The sequence below is a fragment of the Formica exsecta genome, unplaced genomic scaffold, assembly GCF_003651465.1.
Source record: "Formica exsecta isolate Colony F162 unplaced genomic scaffold, ASM365146v1 scaffold117, whole genome shotgun sequence".
Classification (NCBI taxonomy): Eukaryota; Metazoa; Arthropoda; class Insecta; order Hymenoptera; family Formicidae; genus Formica; species Formica exsecta.
In genome coordinates, this window is record NW_021848510.1 from 414,815 (window position 1) to 435,437 (window position 20,623).

General features: G+C 29.4%; 3 protein-coding genes and 1 non-coding gene across 8 annotated transcripts in view; 2 read left to right on the top strand and 2 right to left on the bottom strand.

Moving 5' to 3' along the window:
- Nucleotides 1–7,697, bottom strand: part of LOC115240247 (hexokinase type 2) — a 16,318-nt gene extending 8,621 nt beyond the window's left edge. Inside the window, exons 1-2 of one of the 2 annotated variants that reach the window (XM_029815292.1) lie at nucleotides 7,447–7,697; nucleotides 4,979–5,056 (exon numbers count right to left, since the gene is read on the bottom strand). In XM_029815292.1, the coding sequence (XP_029671152.1) occupies nucleotides 4,979–5,056; nucleotides 7,447–7,557 (189 nt within the window). In that variant the 5' untranslated portion in view covers nucleotides 7,558–7,697. The remainder of the gene's footprint in view (nucleotides 1–4,978; nucleotides 5,057–7,446) is intronic. The other variant, XM_029815301.1, reaches the window with a different exon arrangement.
- Nucleotides 1–15,759, top strand: part of LOC115240269 (BRISC complex subunit FAM175B-like) — a 30,882-nt gene extending 15,123 nt beyond the window's left edge. Inside the window, exons 2-8 of the mRNA XM_029815327.1 lie at nucleotides 11,278–11,491; nucleotides 11,631–11,721; nucleotides 12,637–12,952; nucleotides 13,390–13,530; nucleotides 14,173–14,494; nucleotides 14,843–15,219; nucleotides 15,515–15,759. Coding sequence (XP_029671187.1) covers nucleotides 11,405–11,491; nucleotides 11,631–11,721; nucleotides 12,637–12,952; nucleotides 13,390–13,530; nucleotides 14,173–14,494; nucleotides 14,843–15,219; nucleotides 15,515–15,587 — 1,407 coding nt within the window. The 5' untranslated portion in view covers nucleotides 11,278–11,404 and the 3' untranslated portion in view covers nucleotides 15,588–15,759. The remainder of the gene's footprint in view (nucleotides 1–11,277; nucleotides 11,492–11,630; nucleotides 11,722–12,636; nucleotides 12,953–13,389; nucleotides 13,531–14,172; nucleotides 14,495–14,842; nucleotides 15,220–15,514) is intronic.
- On the top strand, nucleotides 10,485–10,568 carry Trnal-cag. The gene has a single exon. It is a non-coding gene; the product is annotated as a tRNA-Leu (tRNA).
- Nucleotides 15,092–20,623, bottom strand: part of LOC115240225 (Hermansky-Pudlak syndrome 1 protein homolog) — a 5,986-nt gene continuing 454 nt past the window's right edge. Inside the window, exons 2-9 of one of the 4 annotated variants that reach the window (XM_029815271.1) lie at nucleotides 20,226–20,494; nucleotides 19,394–19,878; nucleotides 18,635–19,262; nucleotides 18,016–18,154; nucleotides 17,553–17,666; nucleotides 17,382–17,470; nucleotides 16,740–16,887; nucleotides 15,092–15,227 (exon numbers count right to left, since the gene is read on the bottom strand). In XM_029815271.1, the coding sequence (XP_029671131.1) occupies nucleotides 15,216–15,227; nucleotides 16,740–16,887; nucleotides 17,382–17,470; nucleotides 17,553–17,666; nucleotides 18,016–18,154; nucleotides 18,635–19,262; nucleotides 19,394–19,878; nucleotides 20,226–20,494 (1,884 nt within the window). In that variant the 3' untranslated portion in view covers nucleotides 15,092–15,215. Of the gene's footprint in view, nucleotides 15,228–15,664; nucleotides 16,888–17,381; nucleotides 17,471–17,552; nucleotides 17,667–18,015; nucleotides 18,155–18,634; nucleotides 19,263–19,393; nucleotides 19,879–20,225; nucleotides 20,495–20,623 lie in introns of those variants that run through there. The other 3 variants (XM_029815263.1, XM_029815254.1, XM_029815279.1) reach the window with 3 other exon arrangements.

Sequence of the window (20,623 nt, forward strand, 5' to 3'; positions counted from 1 at the left end):
ATAAAAAAATGTACGAAATTACTCTTATTATTATTTGATTGCTTATATGAATTTAATAAATATATTTAATTGAAAAGGAAATTTTTTAAATTATAAACTTCAGAATAATAATATTTAATAAAATTAAATATCGAATTTTTTACCTGCTTAATATAATAATCCTACTTAATAAAATATTTAATAAACTTAATGAAAATATTTTATTTCAGAAATATTTTATATTTAGAATTCTCTTATTCTTTTTATTTATGCTTTAATCGCATATTAATTTTCGATTAAATACATATGGATATCGTAAAATAAAGATCGCCCAGATATTAATGTCATGAGTCGGCACTGTAGTGAATCTGTTAGAGATGGAAAGGGACGCGCGTGGGGTGGCAATGATAGTAGAGAAAGAGGGGTGACTTTCCCCTTGCTGTTAAGATGGAGGCTCGTCTTTGCAAGGGCAAACGGGTCAAATGTTTTTTGAAAACGTTATTCCCTGAAATCATTGCATAAGTATGGTTGGTGTCAGTGTTAAATTGATTGACCAACCGACACTTAATATTCTTTTTGTTAATTATTCAACACGACAGGATCCATTATTTTCGTCTTTTGTATTGTTTTAATTATTTCAGAAAAAACCAAGTCTTTTATATAAAAAAAGAGAAGAGAAAGAGCTATATATAAGAGAAACACACACGGAAGAGAAACAGAAAAAGAAAAAGAAAAATCTTTTATATTTTGCATAGCACAAACAGTTTTAATAATTATAAAAATTAATTTATTTTAATCTTGAATTTATTATTTGATGAAATATTATCGCATTAAATTCGGAAATAATTAAATATTTAATTCATGTTTCGTTTTAAAATTTGTTTTATAGTAGTCTTGATGCAAGTATTATTTATAGCAGTCTTGATGCAAGTATTATATACAATTTTTGTATTAATCCAGATTGATCTGGTATATTCTTGTGAGTGAAAAATATTGCATTTAGGGCAAGTGTTAGTTTAGCAATATTAGATAACAGAGATATATTGAATTTAATTAATGATTTGTTTTCGAGGAATTTATCGAAGCTAATTGCATCAACATGATGAAATATGTTATGCGAGACAGAAACTGACTTAAACTTAAAGAATGATGCAACGTTTCAGAGCAGATTCGAATACGAGGGAGTGAAAGTCCAGTCGCGATTGGGTGGCTCCGGGGGCTCGCCCGTTCAATCCTTCGTTACTGATGTCACAGAGTTTCTTCAGTTAGAGAGACGGAATTGTGTCTCAAACTTTTCTGTTCTTTTTAATACCAACTTCTGTATTTTTCTTCCAAAGCTATATTTTTCATTTTTTCTCTTTTCTTTTTTTTTTAATATCTGTTACATTTTACAAACTTTACAATTTTCTTTTTTTATACAATCTTATTCTCTCCCTTTTCTGTCCCTATCCTATATCCTCTTAGCAGTTTTAGGAAATTGTAGTGTATACTATATATAGTATATATAGTATATAGTATATATATGAATATATATATTCAAAATAAATAATTAAAAATTACATAATTAATTAAATATTGTATTACAAAAATAATATTTTTTAGTTGTATCTTGTAATTATAATTTTTAATAATATTGAAAATTTTTTGAATTTTGAGATTATTGCGTACATCGTGCAATGCAACATTGCCACAATTTATACGTAGCGTTACGTTATCTGTGATTCTGCGAAAGGAATTACATGCTAACAATAAGACGTTAATCTTTTCCGGTTTTGTAGCTCTCTATCTGTCAATAAACATAAATCTGACTGATAAATAACGACCGATAAGATAGCTTAGTCACTGGTTATTGATGCAATTTAATTTCGCCATTTTTTGCATGTTGATTTAATTCTAAAGTATATTTCAAATAGAAGATTATATTATACAGATATGATAAGTATAATATCATATGATATCATAGATATAATATAGTATTAATCTGTGCTATTGTCTGTGCGTTTTTTTTTAATAACTCTCATTCATATCAATAATTTCTAGTAATAATTTATTTTAAGAGCAATTTGTTTTAAAACCCCGGGGTTTTGTTTATAAACATCGAAACGAACGAGACGGATGTTTCTTTTTTTTTTCTTATTTAACTCGCGCTCTTTGATGATAACCTTCGACAAAGCTATAATTGATAATCGACTCTGCGCAATGAGTACGATAACAACGACACTCAATTATATTGTTTATCTGACGGATTTATATTGGTTTCAAACGGAAACAGCCGGTTTTATATGCGTTTCGATACATCGTCCGACGAAGAACTTCGCATATACATATAATCTCTTATTTGTTTCTGCATTAATTATCTCGACGATGATCAAAGTCCGCATATCATATCACGAGACCCGATATCATCATTTCGTTAGGGTTATCATAATGATATATTCTTTAACTGCATCACGTATCAATTTTAGATGGTAATAGATCATAGTCGATATCTTTCTGCGACCCATCGAGAAAGAAGCTGCAGTTAAAGTGACGTTCGCGCTATCACATGTGCAGCTAACATATGATATACATACGGAGCGAACGCGCAGGCAGCATATGATATACATATGGGGAATCCAATTTATTAGCAAGATAAACATTATTCAGACTTAGGTATTTTAAGGATATACCTGCTCCGAAGAAAATGCGTATGCTCGAACATTCACGTACGCATTCCGAAACGGCTCTTATTTGTTTCTGCATTAATTATCTCGACGATGATCAAAGTCCGCATATCATTCAGATAAGATTGCCACGAGACCCGATATCATCATTTCGTTAGGGTTATCATAATGATATATTCTTTAACTGCATCACGTATCAATTTTAGATGGTAATAGATCATAGTCGATATCTTTCTGCGACCCATCGAGAAAGAAGCTGCAGTTAAAGTGACGTTCGCGCTATCACATGTGCAGCTAACATATGATATACATACGGAGCGAACGCGCAGGCAGCATATGATATACATATGGGGAATCCAATTTATTAGCAAGATAAACATTATTCAGACTTAGGTATTTTAAGGATATACCTGCTCCGAAGAAAATGCGTATGCTCGAACATTCACGTACGCATTCCGAAACGGCCCGAACGCTCACGTATACGTGACCCACTGCACATTCGCATCTTTAACGCGTCTTTAAAATCGAGAATACAGATTTTTATCCCGAATATGCATAATATCTGACTTGGAAATTATTAAGAAACATTATAGAAATTTTTTACACAAATTATTTTTACAGCTATTTACTGTAACGAAAAATCGCAATTATTTTGCAACTATTTTGCAAGAAATATAACAAAAAATTCATTTTGTAAAAGTCATTATTTTAACGTAATATGTGATACTTAGCTATCGCTATTGCTTTAAAAGAGCAAACTATGAAATTTTGGAAATTCGATATTTCATATGCAACGACCTAATATTTTAAATAATAATTTTTAGTAATTTAGTCTATTGTTGAACACCTCATACCTAATGTAACGAGAATACATTTTATAATGGAATATAATCGAAGCAGATGAAGACAAAATTCACAGCGAATGCTTTGGACACCGCGTGAAACAGGATCGTCGCGATGTTATATAATAGCTATCAGCAAAAAGCGCGATGTTGTTACACTCATTACTTATATGTGTTATGCACAGTAATATAAAGTACGTGACGTATGGCAATATAGACAATTGTTGATGCAACCAATGGTAGCAGCATCGAGTGACAGTGTCTCGATTAATCATGTGTGAACGTATAACGAATTAATCTTCTATATTCAAAAGAAAAAAAATGAAGATTTTTCCGAAATGAAAAAAGAAAATTGCATGATGACATTACAATGAGACATACTGAGAATTCTTTTTCACGCTTTCCGGCGGGCTAAAGGAGATAACATTCGTAACGCATGATTAATATTCAATGTTAATGACGTCATGCGACAGAAATGTGCACGTCAAATGCTTTATTATTATTTAGCAGCACACCGACTATTCTATATATATATATATATATATATATATATTTCGATTTAAAGTTATATTTTGTCATGTCAAGTATTACGCGTAAACATGCAAAACATGCTTTATATTTACTGATTCAAGCGGTATTCATCTATCGAAACGCTGCTCGCGACGACAAAAATATGCAGAAACAACGAACAGTTAGCTTAGAATATTCATGATTTTTTTTTCAAATTAATAACAAATTTCTTCCCATTTCAATTCACCATTTGATATACCATGTCTTTTAGAAAATGTGAATTTGGTTATAACAATCTTTTCTGCTTATTTTAAATAAGCCGGATTTTGGACCCTTGCTTTTTTGAAATATTTTATATAGATTAAATACTCTCGCATCATATTTTTCTAAGAAAATAAAATATATACATTATCTAAAAAGTTTAATAATATTTCTCTCTTCCTCTTTCTTTTAGAATAAGAAGCCAATTTCATAATCTTGATTTGATGAAATATAGGAAATTTAAATAAAAATGGAAAGTTTTAAAAATTAAAAATAATTTTATATTTAGAATGTTAAAGTGTGCATTAATATGCATTTTTTTATGTTAATTACTCTACACACATTATATCTAATTTAAAAATGAAAGAATAATGTTATATGGATTGTCCAACTTTTTACAATTTTATAAACTTAATTTTTAAAAATTGCAGAAATTTAGATAAAATAAGAACATATATTTTGTTAGAGAATGTACTAAATAAAAAATATTGGATTATCAGTAAACATTTACTTTATAAGAATATTCGATATAACTGAAATGATCAAAATCAATATTTCATATGCAATACTTAATAATATTTGATAATAATTTTTGATATTGTTATCTTTAATTTTCCAATACTTTCGATATCTTTCCATCCAATTAAATATTTTCTGTCATTAATTTTTTCTAAACAATTTAACCCACATAATCTAAGTAAAATATTAATAAGAATGGATTGCCTGTTTAGACACTTCCGGGGTGCACATTTCCACTTCGTTACTCTTGCAACAAGGTCTTCGGATGAGCACCGTAACTGGCTGGAATCATTGTGCTAGCTAGCTGACATATGAACAATCTTACATACACGTAAATAGAGATACATTTCTAAGAAATTTCTAATTTTGTTTTCAATGATTTTCCATTATATAAATTTGTATTATTTTCAATAATAATATTTTTATTTATTTCCAATTATTTTATGGAATATATATTGCATATTTCTAATTATATTTAATCAAAAAATATGAATGCTCTTTATTGTAAGATGTAATTATATATATACAATTATTAATAATTATACGAAAATTATATACCAAATTTGCTCCAAGTACATATCCATGTTCCATATTTACAAGAAGCAAACACTTTCTTTAAGGAATACAATTCTTAAGAAACGTTATAAATGAAATGATATAAAATGACATAAGTAATTACTGTAATGAAGTGTGTTAAAAGCGTACGGTTATTTTCAAAATAAACAAGCTATTTTTAGAAATCGATATTAAAGGCGAAAGAACAAATAAGATAGAAATAAAATATCTAACAATAAATAAGTATTTTCAAATCACTACGAGCCTTCAAACATTGATGTGTTTGTATGATACATCTATAATATATGATTCTGCTGTCAGCAATCATAAAATTTGCTCTCCGTAGCGGAACTAGTTTCAATCTTCACTATAGGTCTTCAGCCAAAAATGATTATGTAAAGATCCCTTCTATAGGTTTTAATTAAAGATTGATCACACAAATAAACACACACATTTAAAGTACATATATATAATTCATGTTTTTTATTTTCTCTATTTTATTTTTATATAATAATCTTACTGACATAAAGAGTACTGAGAATAAATTAAAGGGATGACTAGGCAAAATAAATCTTTTAAGAAAGAAAGAGAATTTTACATATATAGTTTAATATTTTCGTTTAATTAGAGTAGATTTAAAAATTTTAATATACAGGGTGTTCCCGGGTTAAATGGCCAAACTTGAAATATGAAAGGATCTTAAAACAAAAAAAAAAAAAAAATTTCCTTTGGAAGTATGCTCGCAAACGCTTCGTTCAAGAGATATTGACTTCTGAAGTTATGAACTATAGGAACGAATAATTTCGAAATGTTTCTTTTTATTTTTGTTTTGAAGATCGAAGGTCATTGACAGGCTTGTGTTTGCACTGTAAACAAAGCTCCGTACATTTGTATCAAATAATTGTTAGTTCGTTGAATGCTTTCGTGTAATAAACTAGTACAATCATGCCTCATACGTATTCGATTAGTGAATATGCCGATATAGTATATTTATATGGGTTTTGTGACGGAAATGCTAACGCTACAAAACATTTAATTATTAAATTTTGATTATTGTACAGCAATAAATAGAATAAACCTAGATTATTTCGAAATTATTCTTTCCTATAGTTCATAACTTCAGAAGTCAATATCTCTTGAACGAAGCGTTTGCGAGCATACTTCCAGAGGAAAATTTTTTTCTTGTTTTAAGGTGTTAAATTTATATTTCAAGTTTGGTCATTTAACCCGGGAACACCCTGTATATAAATTTTATATAAAATACTAATTTTTATTACATAATGATAGCCCATATGTACTTTTATTCGAACTCTCTATATAACATCATTAAATCAAAATAGCAATAAGAATTTCTATCTTCTAATTATCTAATTAATTTTGCAATCAATTCTTTCCGTGGACATACTATTTTTTTGCTATCTATTTTAGCTATCACATTGGATCTAAGAGACCTATTCGTCTTTATATGTACTTTTATGATGTCTATATATTTCAGATATCAACACTAATGAATAGGTATCGTAGTTTCGAATCTGTACTTATATGATAATAAAAGTAAAAACTTGCTGCCATAATTTCGTAAATAAATATTTCATTTATAAGAAATTAATGTCTTGATTCAGCACAGAAAAAATATTTTTAGATGGTACACAAACATGAAAAAAGAATGTTACAACTTTATGTGTAATAATTTGAGATATAACTATTAGAGAATTTTAATCTTGGTATTATTTAACAAAATTGTCAATGGAATATTTTAATATTAACATGGAAACACTGCAAGCAATCAGTATAGCTGATTTTAGAATGATAAAATTTTCAAGTACTGTTGTGTAAGAGCTGAACTGAAAATTTAAGTAATGTAACGGCTTAAAAAATTCTCGAATTTTTACATAGCGATGCCAATTTATAAAATTAAAATATACGTATCTGAATTTTTGCTCATTGACCCATGTGTGTAAACTAAGATTTTTGCAACAAGAAGAAATCCACAGTTATACGGCATAAACAAATAGAATATCTAAAAATTCCCTGACTAATGACGTCCAAATAATGATGCATTTTTTTCTCGTGACATTCTATCCAAAGAAAGAGAGAGAGAGAGACATGTGAATTACCTCGATCGTCGGACTTGGATGCAGATCCTCGTTTTCACATCTTCGCGATGTGTCTTTCTTACTGTAACACTTGCATAGCTTACTGAATAACGACCTGTTTTTTGTCTTCATTTCGATAGTTCACCTTGATACTTTGACCTTGACTTTTTCCACTATTTTACACTTTCCTAGTAAAACTGAATCCGCGACTAGTCTTTGCACGAATGATTGCACTGCCCGCTCATTGACTATCTGAGAGTGATATCAGGAGGCATCTGACCCTGAACAAATTCTTACGAAATAATTTTGGCCAGCACGTTATTAGCGCCATCTGAAAGTATTTTCCTTTCAAAGTATAGTACGTACACACACATACGAGAACGAAAAATCAATATGGCACTAGCCAAAGACAACCATATCGCCAAAAATTCTGGAATCGCAAATCATACATAAAAAAAGGGAATTATACATGAGAAATATTGTATTCATAATGGGAAAGATGCCATTTTCTTCGAAGGAATTAAAGATGTAGAGGAAGAAAAGATGTCGCGTTTCTAATTACGTTTCTGTGCGAAATCCGCTGTGAATTTTTCAGAAAATTGAAAAGATGTTCTTTTAAGGTTGTTTTACAGCTGAAATTTGCATCGCTTGAAAAATGCATTCGGAAAATTTTAATATCCCGCCATTTTGCCTCCGACAGGATCATTCTATGCCTGATTGTGAGTGTGTCTGAATAGACCTGCCATGTTCCAGCATGTAACTGGCTCGAAATTTAAATGTCTCGCAAAATGACAAATACATTATTACTCCAAAATTTAAATATTTTTTTTGTTTGTTATATAATACAATTGTATTTAACAATAAGAGATTAAAAAATGCTTTTTATTTACGTTTTTTTTCTTTGTATTTATGTCTTTCTTTATAAAGATAAGAAGCGGCTTAGCAATGAAATACTAAAGACATATTTAAGGATAGAACATATTTAAGGATAGAATAAACTAATTTTTAATTAGCGAGAGAAAAAAATGCGAATTTATACCACATCACGATTGAACATAAATGGTTCAATAAAATCGTATCTTTAATATGCCCTATAAACTATATCTTTACAACACCAATAAAGAGTACACGTATTTAAAAATAGGCATAGTTTATTTAGTGATATAATATTTTTGATTCTTATTGTGTTAGATAGTAGCAAGAATTTTGGATCAATTTAAAAAAAGCATAAAGGGTGTTTCAATATTTTCCTTTTATTCTCCGACTTAATTCTTCTTTTTTCATTTTGTATGATTGTTCATATGTAATATATACAAAAGAAAGCTGCTGTAACAACCTACATTAGGAATAACAAAAATATAAATTTTATATAAAAATATTTTAGAATGCAAAGATTATATATATGTATGTATATGTATGTGTGAAATTTATCCAAAATTCACAAATGAATGTAATCTAATACTTCTTGATTATAAATTTGTTTTCTCAAATCAGATTAGATAATGCGATCGGTTTCGCGATTTTTCTTCCAAGTGTTTTTTGCAGCACATTGACGGAAATCGCGTTTATTATTATTGCATTCTGTTTTATTTTTTTATTTTTTTCAAAATAAGGGATTCTGTTTTGTGTTATGACCATGCGAATAATTTTTCACACTGTTTTATAGAGTATTGAGAATCATTTGGATCCGTTTCATGAGGTCCGTTGTGTCTGTTAAGAGTTAGGGCGAATTAGTAATTTGCACAAAAACTCATGGTACTTATGCAACAAGGGTCAAGGATGCTAAGGGAGGGAGAGATCATCGACTCACCGATTGGTCAATGTGCTCCCATTTCTCCCCAACATAGTCCCAGGCTTGTTCGGTCATTGTTCGCGAGAAGAAAAAGAAAAAAAAATGATAAAAATACGGGAGCGAGATATGATAAATATCAATGGAGGTCGTGATTAGCGACAGGTAATCACGACTCTCTCGAGATCACTGCGGGCTTACATCACTTGCGCCGGTGTTGTTCACGGTCACAAATATAGCCAAGCTTGATCCTTGAATGTGTGTGTCTCGCTTCGAATGTGATTATGTAGATGCGCTTTCATCGCGTACGTGTTCTCTTAAAGTATTTTGGGCGAGAGCAGAAGTAGAGATGGGACTAAGCATCGCGCGAAATAGATTTCGAACCTACTAATAGAGTAGTTTAAACGTCTCGCGGTTACTTCGAGATACAAACGCAAAATAGAAGATAAATCCAACCAAATAATAACTTGTGATCATCCTGACGTCGACTCCGGTTCAAAGATTATTGATTGTTATTCATAAATTTCAGGACTCGAGTATTCAACAAGAGCAAAAGTCTTAGTTCAAGAATGCATGATGAGAGAATTCAGATTGTAGATGATGAAATCCAAGATCTGTTAGAGAGATGAAAGATCAATTTTAATGTACGCACTTATGAATCAGAATTCATTCCAGATTTCACAATTTCTGGATTTATACTTGCAAAGTAAAATAATCGAGTTGTTTTTTATTTTTAAAATAAGTGCCTGAGTTGATTGACATGAATTCTTGAATTCTTTTTTTTCTCTTTGAAAATTGGATATATATATTGAATTTTATTAAGTTTACAACAGTAAACGGTTTCAACAGAGAGTAAACGGAAGATCATTGTCATGTAATTAATAATAATTTGATAAGATAGAAAAGAGTTCAAATTTATTCAGGATTCTATTTAATTTTAAAATATTGCTTTTATTTCTTTCAAACATTCATAAAAAATTGACGAGTTTATCTTATATAGATTCAATTCTATTTAGAAATTTTGTCAATGTCCATTTCATATTACTAAATTGAATCAAAATCAATAATTGATTGTATTTCCTTGGGATTTCTTGCGTAGCTTCTAAACATTCCGTCATTTTGCTTATCGTTAAGATTTCGTATGAAGCTTTTTACTTATTATTATATTTCTTTAATACAAAAAAAATTTTCTATATTTTGAACTGTTTAATCGCGCGATTTGTTCGAGGCTTTGTCTGACGATGAGCTTTGATCATCGGACCAACACAACGTCAGGATGGCCGAGCGGTCTAAGGCGCTGCGTTCAGGTCGCAGTCCACTTCTGTGGGCGTGGGTTCGAATCCCACTTCTGACAAATCCTTTTGTCTCAAGAAATAAAACAATAATTTTTGAATATGATATACATGTATTTAAACATTTTACAAAAGAATAATATATAAGTATTATGCAATATATTATTATATCACTTCATGTTTGGAACCGATCGCTGCCAGCAAGTAAAGGAACAAATCTATTTTTCTCTTCCAAGAACTATTCTATAAATCTTCCGGATTGTTTGTATAGGGCAGCAATGATAACAGCCAGAATAAGAGCGAGTAATTTTCGACATCAAAGCTTAACTGTTACCAGATGTCATTTGCCAAATGGTCAGGTGTGACGTTCATAAATTCAGATGAAAAGACTCGCTCATTCAAAACATGAGTGAGTCTTGAAGTCAAGACATGACTAGTGTCGTAAAATAAAAGGAATAACAATATCGTATATTGAAATGTTAAGTGTAAAATATCTCATAAATATTTGACATAGGAAATTAATAAATGTTATATGGGAAAATATATATTTATTATGTGTAGCTTGTGTGTGTCATATGTATATATATATATAATAAAAATTATTTCTATTTAACGAAAAATTATTTCCCATATTAGAAGAAATCTCACACAATCTTTGAACTTTGAACTATACATTATTTATAGCAAACATATATATTGTATGAATGTAAGATACATCTCTATCTTTAACTGGACCTAATATAAATATATATAAAATATGTTCTATAAAAGGTTTTTAAACGCGCTATCATATACCGCGTATATGTGATATCATTGGCGCATGCGCGGCCTACATCAGAGGAAGAGTTGACAGTTGGTGTCACTAAGCACCCTAGGCCCTAGGCACTCAGTCGTCAACATGGCGGATAGCGACTTACTCGTTACAATCTCGGGCGCGGCGCTTTCGCTGCTATTCTTCGAGAATGTCCGCAGTGTCGGCAATCAGGTAAATTCGATCTTGTCATAACTTTTTAATAATCTTACGTGATCTGCCGATGAAAATTCTATCGTTGAAAAAATTAGACGCGCTTTTATTCTCTTATAACCTCTACACTCGGCGAAAATGACGTTTTGTAATCTTACAGATGGGCTTCCTTCTCGGGGAAGCGCTCGAATTTGTCGTCAAGACCTACACCGACTCTGACAATCAAGTGGAGACCGTCAAGATTCATATTAGTGAGTATAATTGCCTTGACGCTTTATGTCTACTTGTAAACAACGAAACAGATATGAGAAGTCAAGTGCAGAAAGTGCAAATCGAATTTATTTTAGAGCGATACAAGAAGTGCAGTTAAATAGGGTAGATGATAAATGTTTAAAAATATTCTCAGATTTCGATGAAAATATGTACTTGCTCGAATTCTTTTTATATATAAAATGAGATTTGTAAAATTGAAAAATTATTGTTTGGCATTGTAAAGAGAATAATGAATTATTAAAAAGTTAAGTTTTTAAGGTTAGAAAATCTATCACAGACTGAATAAATGCGCGGTTTTATATAATATATAATCGATATATTCTGAGATCATCTGGTTGAATTTACTTGAACGTATTTATCAAGACTGCTAAGATTTTCGTATAATTATATCATAAACTTTGAAATTATAGAAATTTTGTATTTTATTAATGCAATATATTGTGCACTAAAATTGAAATATAAAAGATTAATATAGATCTCTGCAAAGTGCTTGTGTATTTGTTTAAAACAATTATTATGTAAGTTAAACAAGGGATTATAAATTAAAATAATTATATATATTGGAATAATAATGGCAATAACAGTAATAATAATAATATTGACATTAAGTGTAATAATAAGGTATGAAAGTTTATCAAGTTTTACATTAAATTTATTTAGATAGATAATGCCATGTTTATTTTACTATCTGTATTGTCAGAGAGAATTGACTCATCTAAGAATTAATCTAAGAATCTAAGAATTAATTTGAGTAGAATATAGTTGAACCTAACAAACTTTCATGTCTTAAATATGACTATTATTATTATTATTATTATTAGTATTAGTATTATTACTCTTTTTATATTATTACTTTATAATTTATATTATTAAGCAATATTTATCATTTTCAGATGTGGAGGCTATTGTAACATGTCCTTTTCCTGATCTTATGCATGATAGCATTCATATCAACAAGGAGAAACTGAAGGATTTTGTGCATGATAAGAGCAAACAAGTAATTGGTTGTTTCCGTTTTCGCAGAAATACAACCAATTTGACTCTTACCTGTACAGATAAGCTTCTGCACAAACAGTTTGCCTCGCACTTCTCTGGTGGAAATGGCTGTAAGGAAGATTTCTTTCTTACTTGCCTTCTGAGTGCCTCTACTTCTGAAACATCTGGTACTCACAAGTTTCGCCATGTGTTCCTCAGGCGTAATAAGCGAGGGTAAGTATCATGTCAAGATTTGGGAATTAATCTTCTTTCACTTATAAATCAATTCTTTGCGATTTAAATCTTTTTATTTTGAATTATTGCTGATATGAAATCAATTACTTTTATTCATAGTAAATAAATATCTTCAAAGGTTATAATTATAAGAATTTTTACATAAATTCGTGTGTGCTCAAATGTATCATTATTTGATTTCAGAATAAATTGATTACATTTCTGCATGATCCTTTTTCTTTTTTGATTGGTGTAATACTATATTTAATCGTATTTATATTTATATGTAAAATATAAAATACCTCATAACTAAATTGGTATTTTTAATAAGCATATTCATATATTTCAAAAAAAAAAAATAATAATTTTGTCTTACGAGCGGTGAAAGTTTTTTTACATTGTTGTCTTACAATTTGTTTTATTATTGATTATTATAGAATATTTGAACCGATATCTTTAAAAATAAACAATCTGGGAGATGATGCATCCAGACACGATGGTTCAGATTATAAACCGACACCTGTTAGAAAGTCTACACGCACACCTGATGGCTTTACTGAACTAATAGAATCATTGAAGTGAGTAAACATTTATTAATGTAATAATTATTACATTATTGCATTTAATAATATACTTTGTCTCAAACTGTAAGAAATTATTTTTATAATCTCAATCTATTGATCTATCAATTAAATTATGTATGTATATTTATGTATTATATATTTACATACTGTAAATATATCTGTTTTCATAGTTTGAAATCTGGAGTTAAATATTGTAACATTTATTAATTAATTAATATTACATCTAATATTATCAATTCTTTTAATGGCTTTTTCTAAATATGGAATGTATATTGTGAATTGTTTATTTTATATATTTGATAACATTAAATATACAGTTTTAATGTCACAAACTCTTTGATTTTAAACTCAATGTTATACATGCACATTTCTTTATTTTCTGTTTCTACAAATTTATTGGTACTTAAAAAATCGTGAATGTTTTATAATAATAGAAGCTTATTTTCAGAAAAGAATTTTGTCGCTTTAATACGAGTATAATATATAATATTTGATTATCAAAAAATATATACTTCATATAAAAATGTTACATTAAATTAAAAAAAAATTTCAAAAGCGTTTTAACTTTAACATTAAAATATACAACAACAATTAAAAATATCAATTAGCAATTAGTTAGGTATGTATTCTTTATAGTTTGGATGTAGCGAGGATAGGTGGATTAGGCTCCGCTATGCTAATTCAAAGGGCTGCTGAACAACATTTGATGTCACTGATCCCGAAAGTGTGTGAATCCGATCTGGAGGTAGCCGAATTGGAGAGGCAAGTGCGCGAATTGAGAACCAAAGTCACAGTACAACAATCGGCCAAAAGGTCAAAAATCAATGGCGAAAACTGCAATAGAATCTCCAAGACAAGCAGGGAGAATTGCCTTTTGGAAAAAATCGATTCTTCGGCGAAAAATGAGATGAGAATCGGCGATGACGCGCGTCTCCAAAGAGAGGACATTCCGTCTTGCGTATGTTATCTTGAAAACTTGTTTATATATTAAATAATATAATATACGATATATTTCAGATAAACCACACTTCTTTTTATTTATTACAGATTTTCTTTGAAAATTTTTGTATTAATTTCTTCTTATCGAGTAAATTTTATGCAAATTCATTATCTTCTTCACAATTTTTAATAATTTTTGTTGTTAAACATTTCAGTGTAATCAAGTCTTAAATTAGGTTCTAAGATTGCGAATGATAAAAAAAAAAAAAAAAAAAATATTCAGATTAAAGAATTAGAAACATTAAACACACACACACACACACACACACACATGTATGTATGTATGTATGTATTACTCTCTAATTAGACTACCAATAATCGAACTCCCTGCCGCAATACCGCCGCCTGCATCGCTAAAAGCGCAGAAAAATCTCGCCGATTGGGACGCAGCAGTCCACAAGAAAGTAGTAACCAACATCAAGAAACACAAAACTCCTTCACCAATAGCAGGCGCTCCATTCCGGAAATTGCCACTGAATCTATTTGTCAAGAAGGCAGTGAGATAAGCCTAGGTAGAGGCAGGGGTAGCGGTCGGGGCAGTCACGAATTCACGCCGGGCATGAAGAAAATACGTCGTACTCCAGTCATACCTCACATGTATTCCTCTCGCGAAAGAAGCACCACACCAGAACAGGATTTTTCTGACGCAGAATGCCCTGCTACTGTCAAGTCTCCCGTTCTCAGGTGAGGGGCTAGAAGCAAACAAATTAAAAATTAAAAAAAATTTTTTTAATTTTAATTTTTTAGGAAAGAAAATTAAGAAGTAATTAAAGTAAAATCAAAAGAATAATATGTTTCTTTTTATTTAAGTTGACTATGAATTATTGATTTATAAAATAAAAGATTCCTATGAGAAAATTAACTATTTTACCAACAAAGACATCTCTTTAAATTTTAAATGAATAAAATATAAATAATAAAATTTTATTGATATAACAGATAATTGTTTATTTCAGTAATACTTAATTATACCTCATAGGTCCTACAACCAGGTAACAAAAAAGACAAATCTGGACAAGTGCAATTCATCAGTGGCATCATTGGATATTTGAGTGAAGAAATTAAACTCCAGAGAAATATATTGTTTTAACTTTTCTCTAACTTCAGACATTCAAAAATTTGAGGAAGATTTGAAAGAACCTGAAAAAATAAAAAAAAAAAAAGGAAATTCTAATGTCGTACAAAGCACATGATTGAAGGAATTCGAAAAAAATTTGAGAGAATCTAAAAAAGAAAAAAAAAAGAGAGAGAAGTCTCATAGTTAAAAAGGATCAAAAGACATCTCTGGAGACGTTAATGTCCCTGATCTTTAAGAGGGGAATATGTTTATTGTAAGAGGTTAAAAACAATTTTTGTATCAATTATTCTATTTATAGGTGCCTTAAATTCTGCAAACACATTCGAGAAAATTTGATTAAGGCTTCGACAAAAGATTAATTATATGTTTTGTTTCTTATTTTACGTTTGTCACTTAATTCAGTTTGTTTATTGTGCCATTGAGTTTCTATACAAAGTAAATATATTTTGCTATAAAATAACATGTGTAAAGTTTTTAGTTAACACACTGAAAATACTTTGTAAATAAAAATAAACTGCAAAATGATGGTTATTGTATTTTGTATTATATAAAATAATTAATAATTTAATTTAATAATTTATATAATTAATATCAGTTAACTATATCTGGCTGCACCATATATACCTAACTAGAATTGAGAATACTAATAAAGGTAAATGAAATTTTTTTAAAGTGGATTATTTTTAAAGTGTGTGTGAAGTTTTCGTTAATTTATGACTTTTTATAGTGATTAATGCTCCTGATTCCTCACTTGAAAAAGAACAAAAAAGTTTACATTATTTTTCGTTTCTAGCATCATAATTTAATATAGTCACAGTGAAGAAATAGAAATCTTATAATACAAAAATAAGAAATTTAAATACAATATGTATTATATTATAATTAGTACTAGTATATCAATTGAAATGCATTTTTATTTCATTTTGTTAGAAATTTTACGAAAGTATATTAAGGATTAAAATATCGTAAAAAAATAATGGAAATTAGAAAAGAAAATGTAAGGATATAACATAAATATCACAAATTCAAATACTTCTAAAGAGATCTAAAGAATGACATGGTGCCAATCAAAAATTTTTATTTGAGGAACGCAATTTTAGAATATATCTGCAAAATTGCTTGGTACCCCGGTGACTTCCCAGATAGTAGCTGCCAGTCTTCGGGAATGTTCCAGAACGCAAGTCGAGGTGGTCAATCCTAAATGCACGCAATATAGTTCGTAGATCCGAACCTTGCTCGGTGAAAGTTTGGGAAAACATGTCTCGGTTAGTTTTCTATGCAGAAAAAGAATGATTTAGAATATTTAGATATTTGTGACCCTTTCATGGTACTATATTATTTTATAATATTTCATCAGTGTTTATATTTTAGGAAACGATTTCTTCATTAATAACAAAAAATTTGTGTTGTGTAAAATATAATTTAAAAAAAAATATATATTACATATTCTTTAAATATTCTTTCTGTACAGGTATTGATACTAAATAGGAAAAAATTTTACATTTTGATTAATATATATTTATTAATAGAACAATCTATTTCTCTTTTTTTATTGTTATTATATTTTCTAATATGCATATTAAAAGTAAAAAATATTAAAGTTTTTGTACATTTGATAATTATTCTGTTAGCACAAAATGCAACAAAAGATATATTTTTAATGCCAGATTTAAGCAATTATAACATTGTTATAAATTATATAGAAAAAAGAACTCTGTTATGGCAAAAGAGAAATATTTAATTCAAAAGAAGTAACTAAAAATATTACCTGTAATAATCTCCACAAAGTATACCAGGCACTGGAAAATTTTTCATTATATAATTGAGATAGACTTTACATTTCGGCGGTGAACAGCTCTGAAAAAGTATGAAAAAAATATGTACTTATGTACATAATGTAATTATATATAAAAATAAATAAATAGAACTTTTCACATACAGAATTATCCTCAAACCATAGAAAGTAGGAATAATTGAATGTGGTATCTTTCCACATAACTGATAAATGACCCTCTTGTAAATGCATTCTACTTTGCTCGACCATGTTCCAAATCTAAAAAGAAAAAAAAATAGATTTCTATATATAAACATTTTATTTATATTTATATCAAAATTTCTAAATCACTGCACGAATCTTATTCGGCATAGTCCAGGCTCATACAGAAATCCTGTATTTATATTATGCTATTTCCTGTGTTTTGTTTTTCAGCAAATAGTTAGATGATAGTAGATGTTAACTTTTTTAAATATATCTGTTACATCAAATATCTCTGTAATCAATGCTATCTAATCTGTACTGATTTAACTAAATTTCAAATTAATTTAATTGATTTCGTATTAAGATTGATAATTTTCAGGTTTTTACACTTTATATACATATATAAGTAATCAATAGGACTCACTTTTTTCATTGTGAGAGCAAGTGTCTCTGTACTCGTGAAATCTAATGTGGGTGCAACGAGTCTATGAGTTGTCCTGTCGATGTAGATGAAGTGTACTAGACCCGGAAATTCTTCAAGATACTTATTGATAGTTAGGGAAGTTCTTGAAAAATATGTAGCATTAAGGAGATATATTAAATAAAAAATGTTTGTATATTATCGGGTTTTTGCATATGTGATTTTTATATTAAACATTTTCAAATAATTTCTGAAAGAATAAAATATATGTAATTGAAAAATTTTAATAACTTTTTTGTCATTTTTTTTTAAATAAGGAGCCATTTTTATATATTTTTAATTTGATTTTGATTGAATGTATAAAAAAAGAAAGTTGGATATATATATATTATTATTTTTAAGTAGTTATATTATTATTTAATAGTTATTTTATTATATTTGTTTTTCAAACATATCAGGAGAAGTTTACTTTGTAAATTTCATAAAATATTGATAAATTAAAATTTTTTATATCGGCATTTTATAAATAATGATTCAATAAACTTTACTATTCAATAAACATTTTTTAGATAAAAGTAACACAATCATAATTACGTTATTCAAATTTTTTAGAAAAGGATATGATCCTAATGTGAAGTTCTTCAGGGCTTTAACTTTCAGAAAATCGCTGAAATCATTTAGCTTCTGTCTTACGAGTCTACCAACTGTCGTCAGAACATCGATTCCTTGTTTTAGAAAATTCCTATCAAAACAGGTCAAACGTAATAATTCTTTTAGAGTTTCCAGGAAACCGGAAATATTGGCCTCAATCTGTAGAACCACTTCGAGATCTCTGGAGCGCAATAGGTCGCTATACTTTTTTCGAACAAAGTCCCACTTAGTTTGCAATCTCTTCTGACACATATCGACATCATTACTGACAGTAGAACGATTTTTTTTAATTCCTTCCAGCACTTTTCTTATCGCTATATCGAGGTTCTCAAAAGCAGGCTTTAATTCGTCGATGTCTCGTTGAAATTGCAGATTGTTTATCAGATTTAAATAATGGAAGCTGTCACATAATCCTGAAGAAATGGAAAGATTTGTGGCTTCTACGATTGTTATCAAATTGATAGAGTCTGATAATTCGAAGATGTGAACTGCATTAGCTGTGTAGTTGTGTTGGCAGCCAAGAAGGAGCAAACGACTATAAAGGTCATCATCAGTCAAGGACGAAAGGCCTTCGTTTACGGAAGAGTCTCTGGAACCTCCTACAATAGATAAAAGATGATTATAATCTATCTAAATTAAATTTATTTCTTATTCACTTCGAGTTTTTTATTATGTTAGATGAAGAAATATATTCATTAGCAAAAACAAGTAATGTGCTGTAAGAACCTACGAAAGAGATTAGTGATATCCTCTGAGGTAGGAGTAGCCAGTTTAGCTCCAAAGTTTAATTTTGTTTCATCGCTTTTGGAAGCACTACTCTCTGGTAACAGAATATCACTGTCATCATCATTACTTTCACTATCATCATTACCCTCCAATCGATCATGCTTTCGTTTATTATTTATCACCCAGCACAGTAGTATCATCAACAAAATATCCGAAGCGTACAAATCATGAGCGTTCTTGCTGGAATACAGTGACAAAAACTTAGAACCCACTAAGAGTAGTACATGTAGATTGCTAAATTCGGGCTGCGAACTCTTCAGCTTGTCACAGGCATCATGCAGCACCTTGAGGACTGAGGAAGCTACTTCTGCATTCACAGACAACTGTTCCACCGCTTCCGTAAGTACACTCTGTTCGCAATTTCTTAAATTAGACCATGCATCCAGTAAAGAAGATACCAGACACACCTGCTGCCAATTGGTCTTCAATCTGCAAAGAAGGAAGCAATTAATTAGTTAAATGTGTTAATTGAAGATTAAATGCAAAAATTGCTATTATTATGATGTGACTATTATCATGACTATTCTATTAATCACAGCAACCATTTATTATAGCCTGGTTGCAATACACAATGCGAGCTAAGCATTGCGCACTTTTAATTTTAAATATAGTTTATTTGCTAAATTTTCTTCTTGATAAGAAATTATGAAAAGCTACTGTCATTGTAATATCTTAATACACTTGCCACTAACTCCTACAATCTCTTATATTCTTTTTAGATTTATGTCATTTATTTTTATTATATACTACTAACTACATGTTAACTACATACTAACATTGCAATATCAGGACCACACACATGCCGTACAATGGATACACATACTCCCAGCGTGCGTCTCATGAGCTCTATTTCTTTCATGGCAATATATATGAAGGTATAGCCAATATATTCATCGAATACCATGTTGGTTCCATCTTCGAATTTCATAGAGGTATAGGAGTTTCCAAATTGTGAAGCCATTACATGCTGAGAGGTAACGATAGGCGAAAACAGCTGCATTATGATATTGCGATTCAGTATGGAATTTTCTATATCTCTGGTATCCTACAAGAAGTATTTATAATTACTTATTAATGAATTACAATCAACAATTTGTTTATTATGTTAGAATTCTATTTTTTTCATATCTAAATATTGCAATAACTTTTTAATAAATTTTCTGTTCTCTTTCCC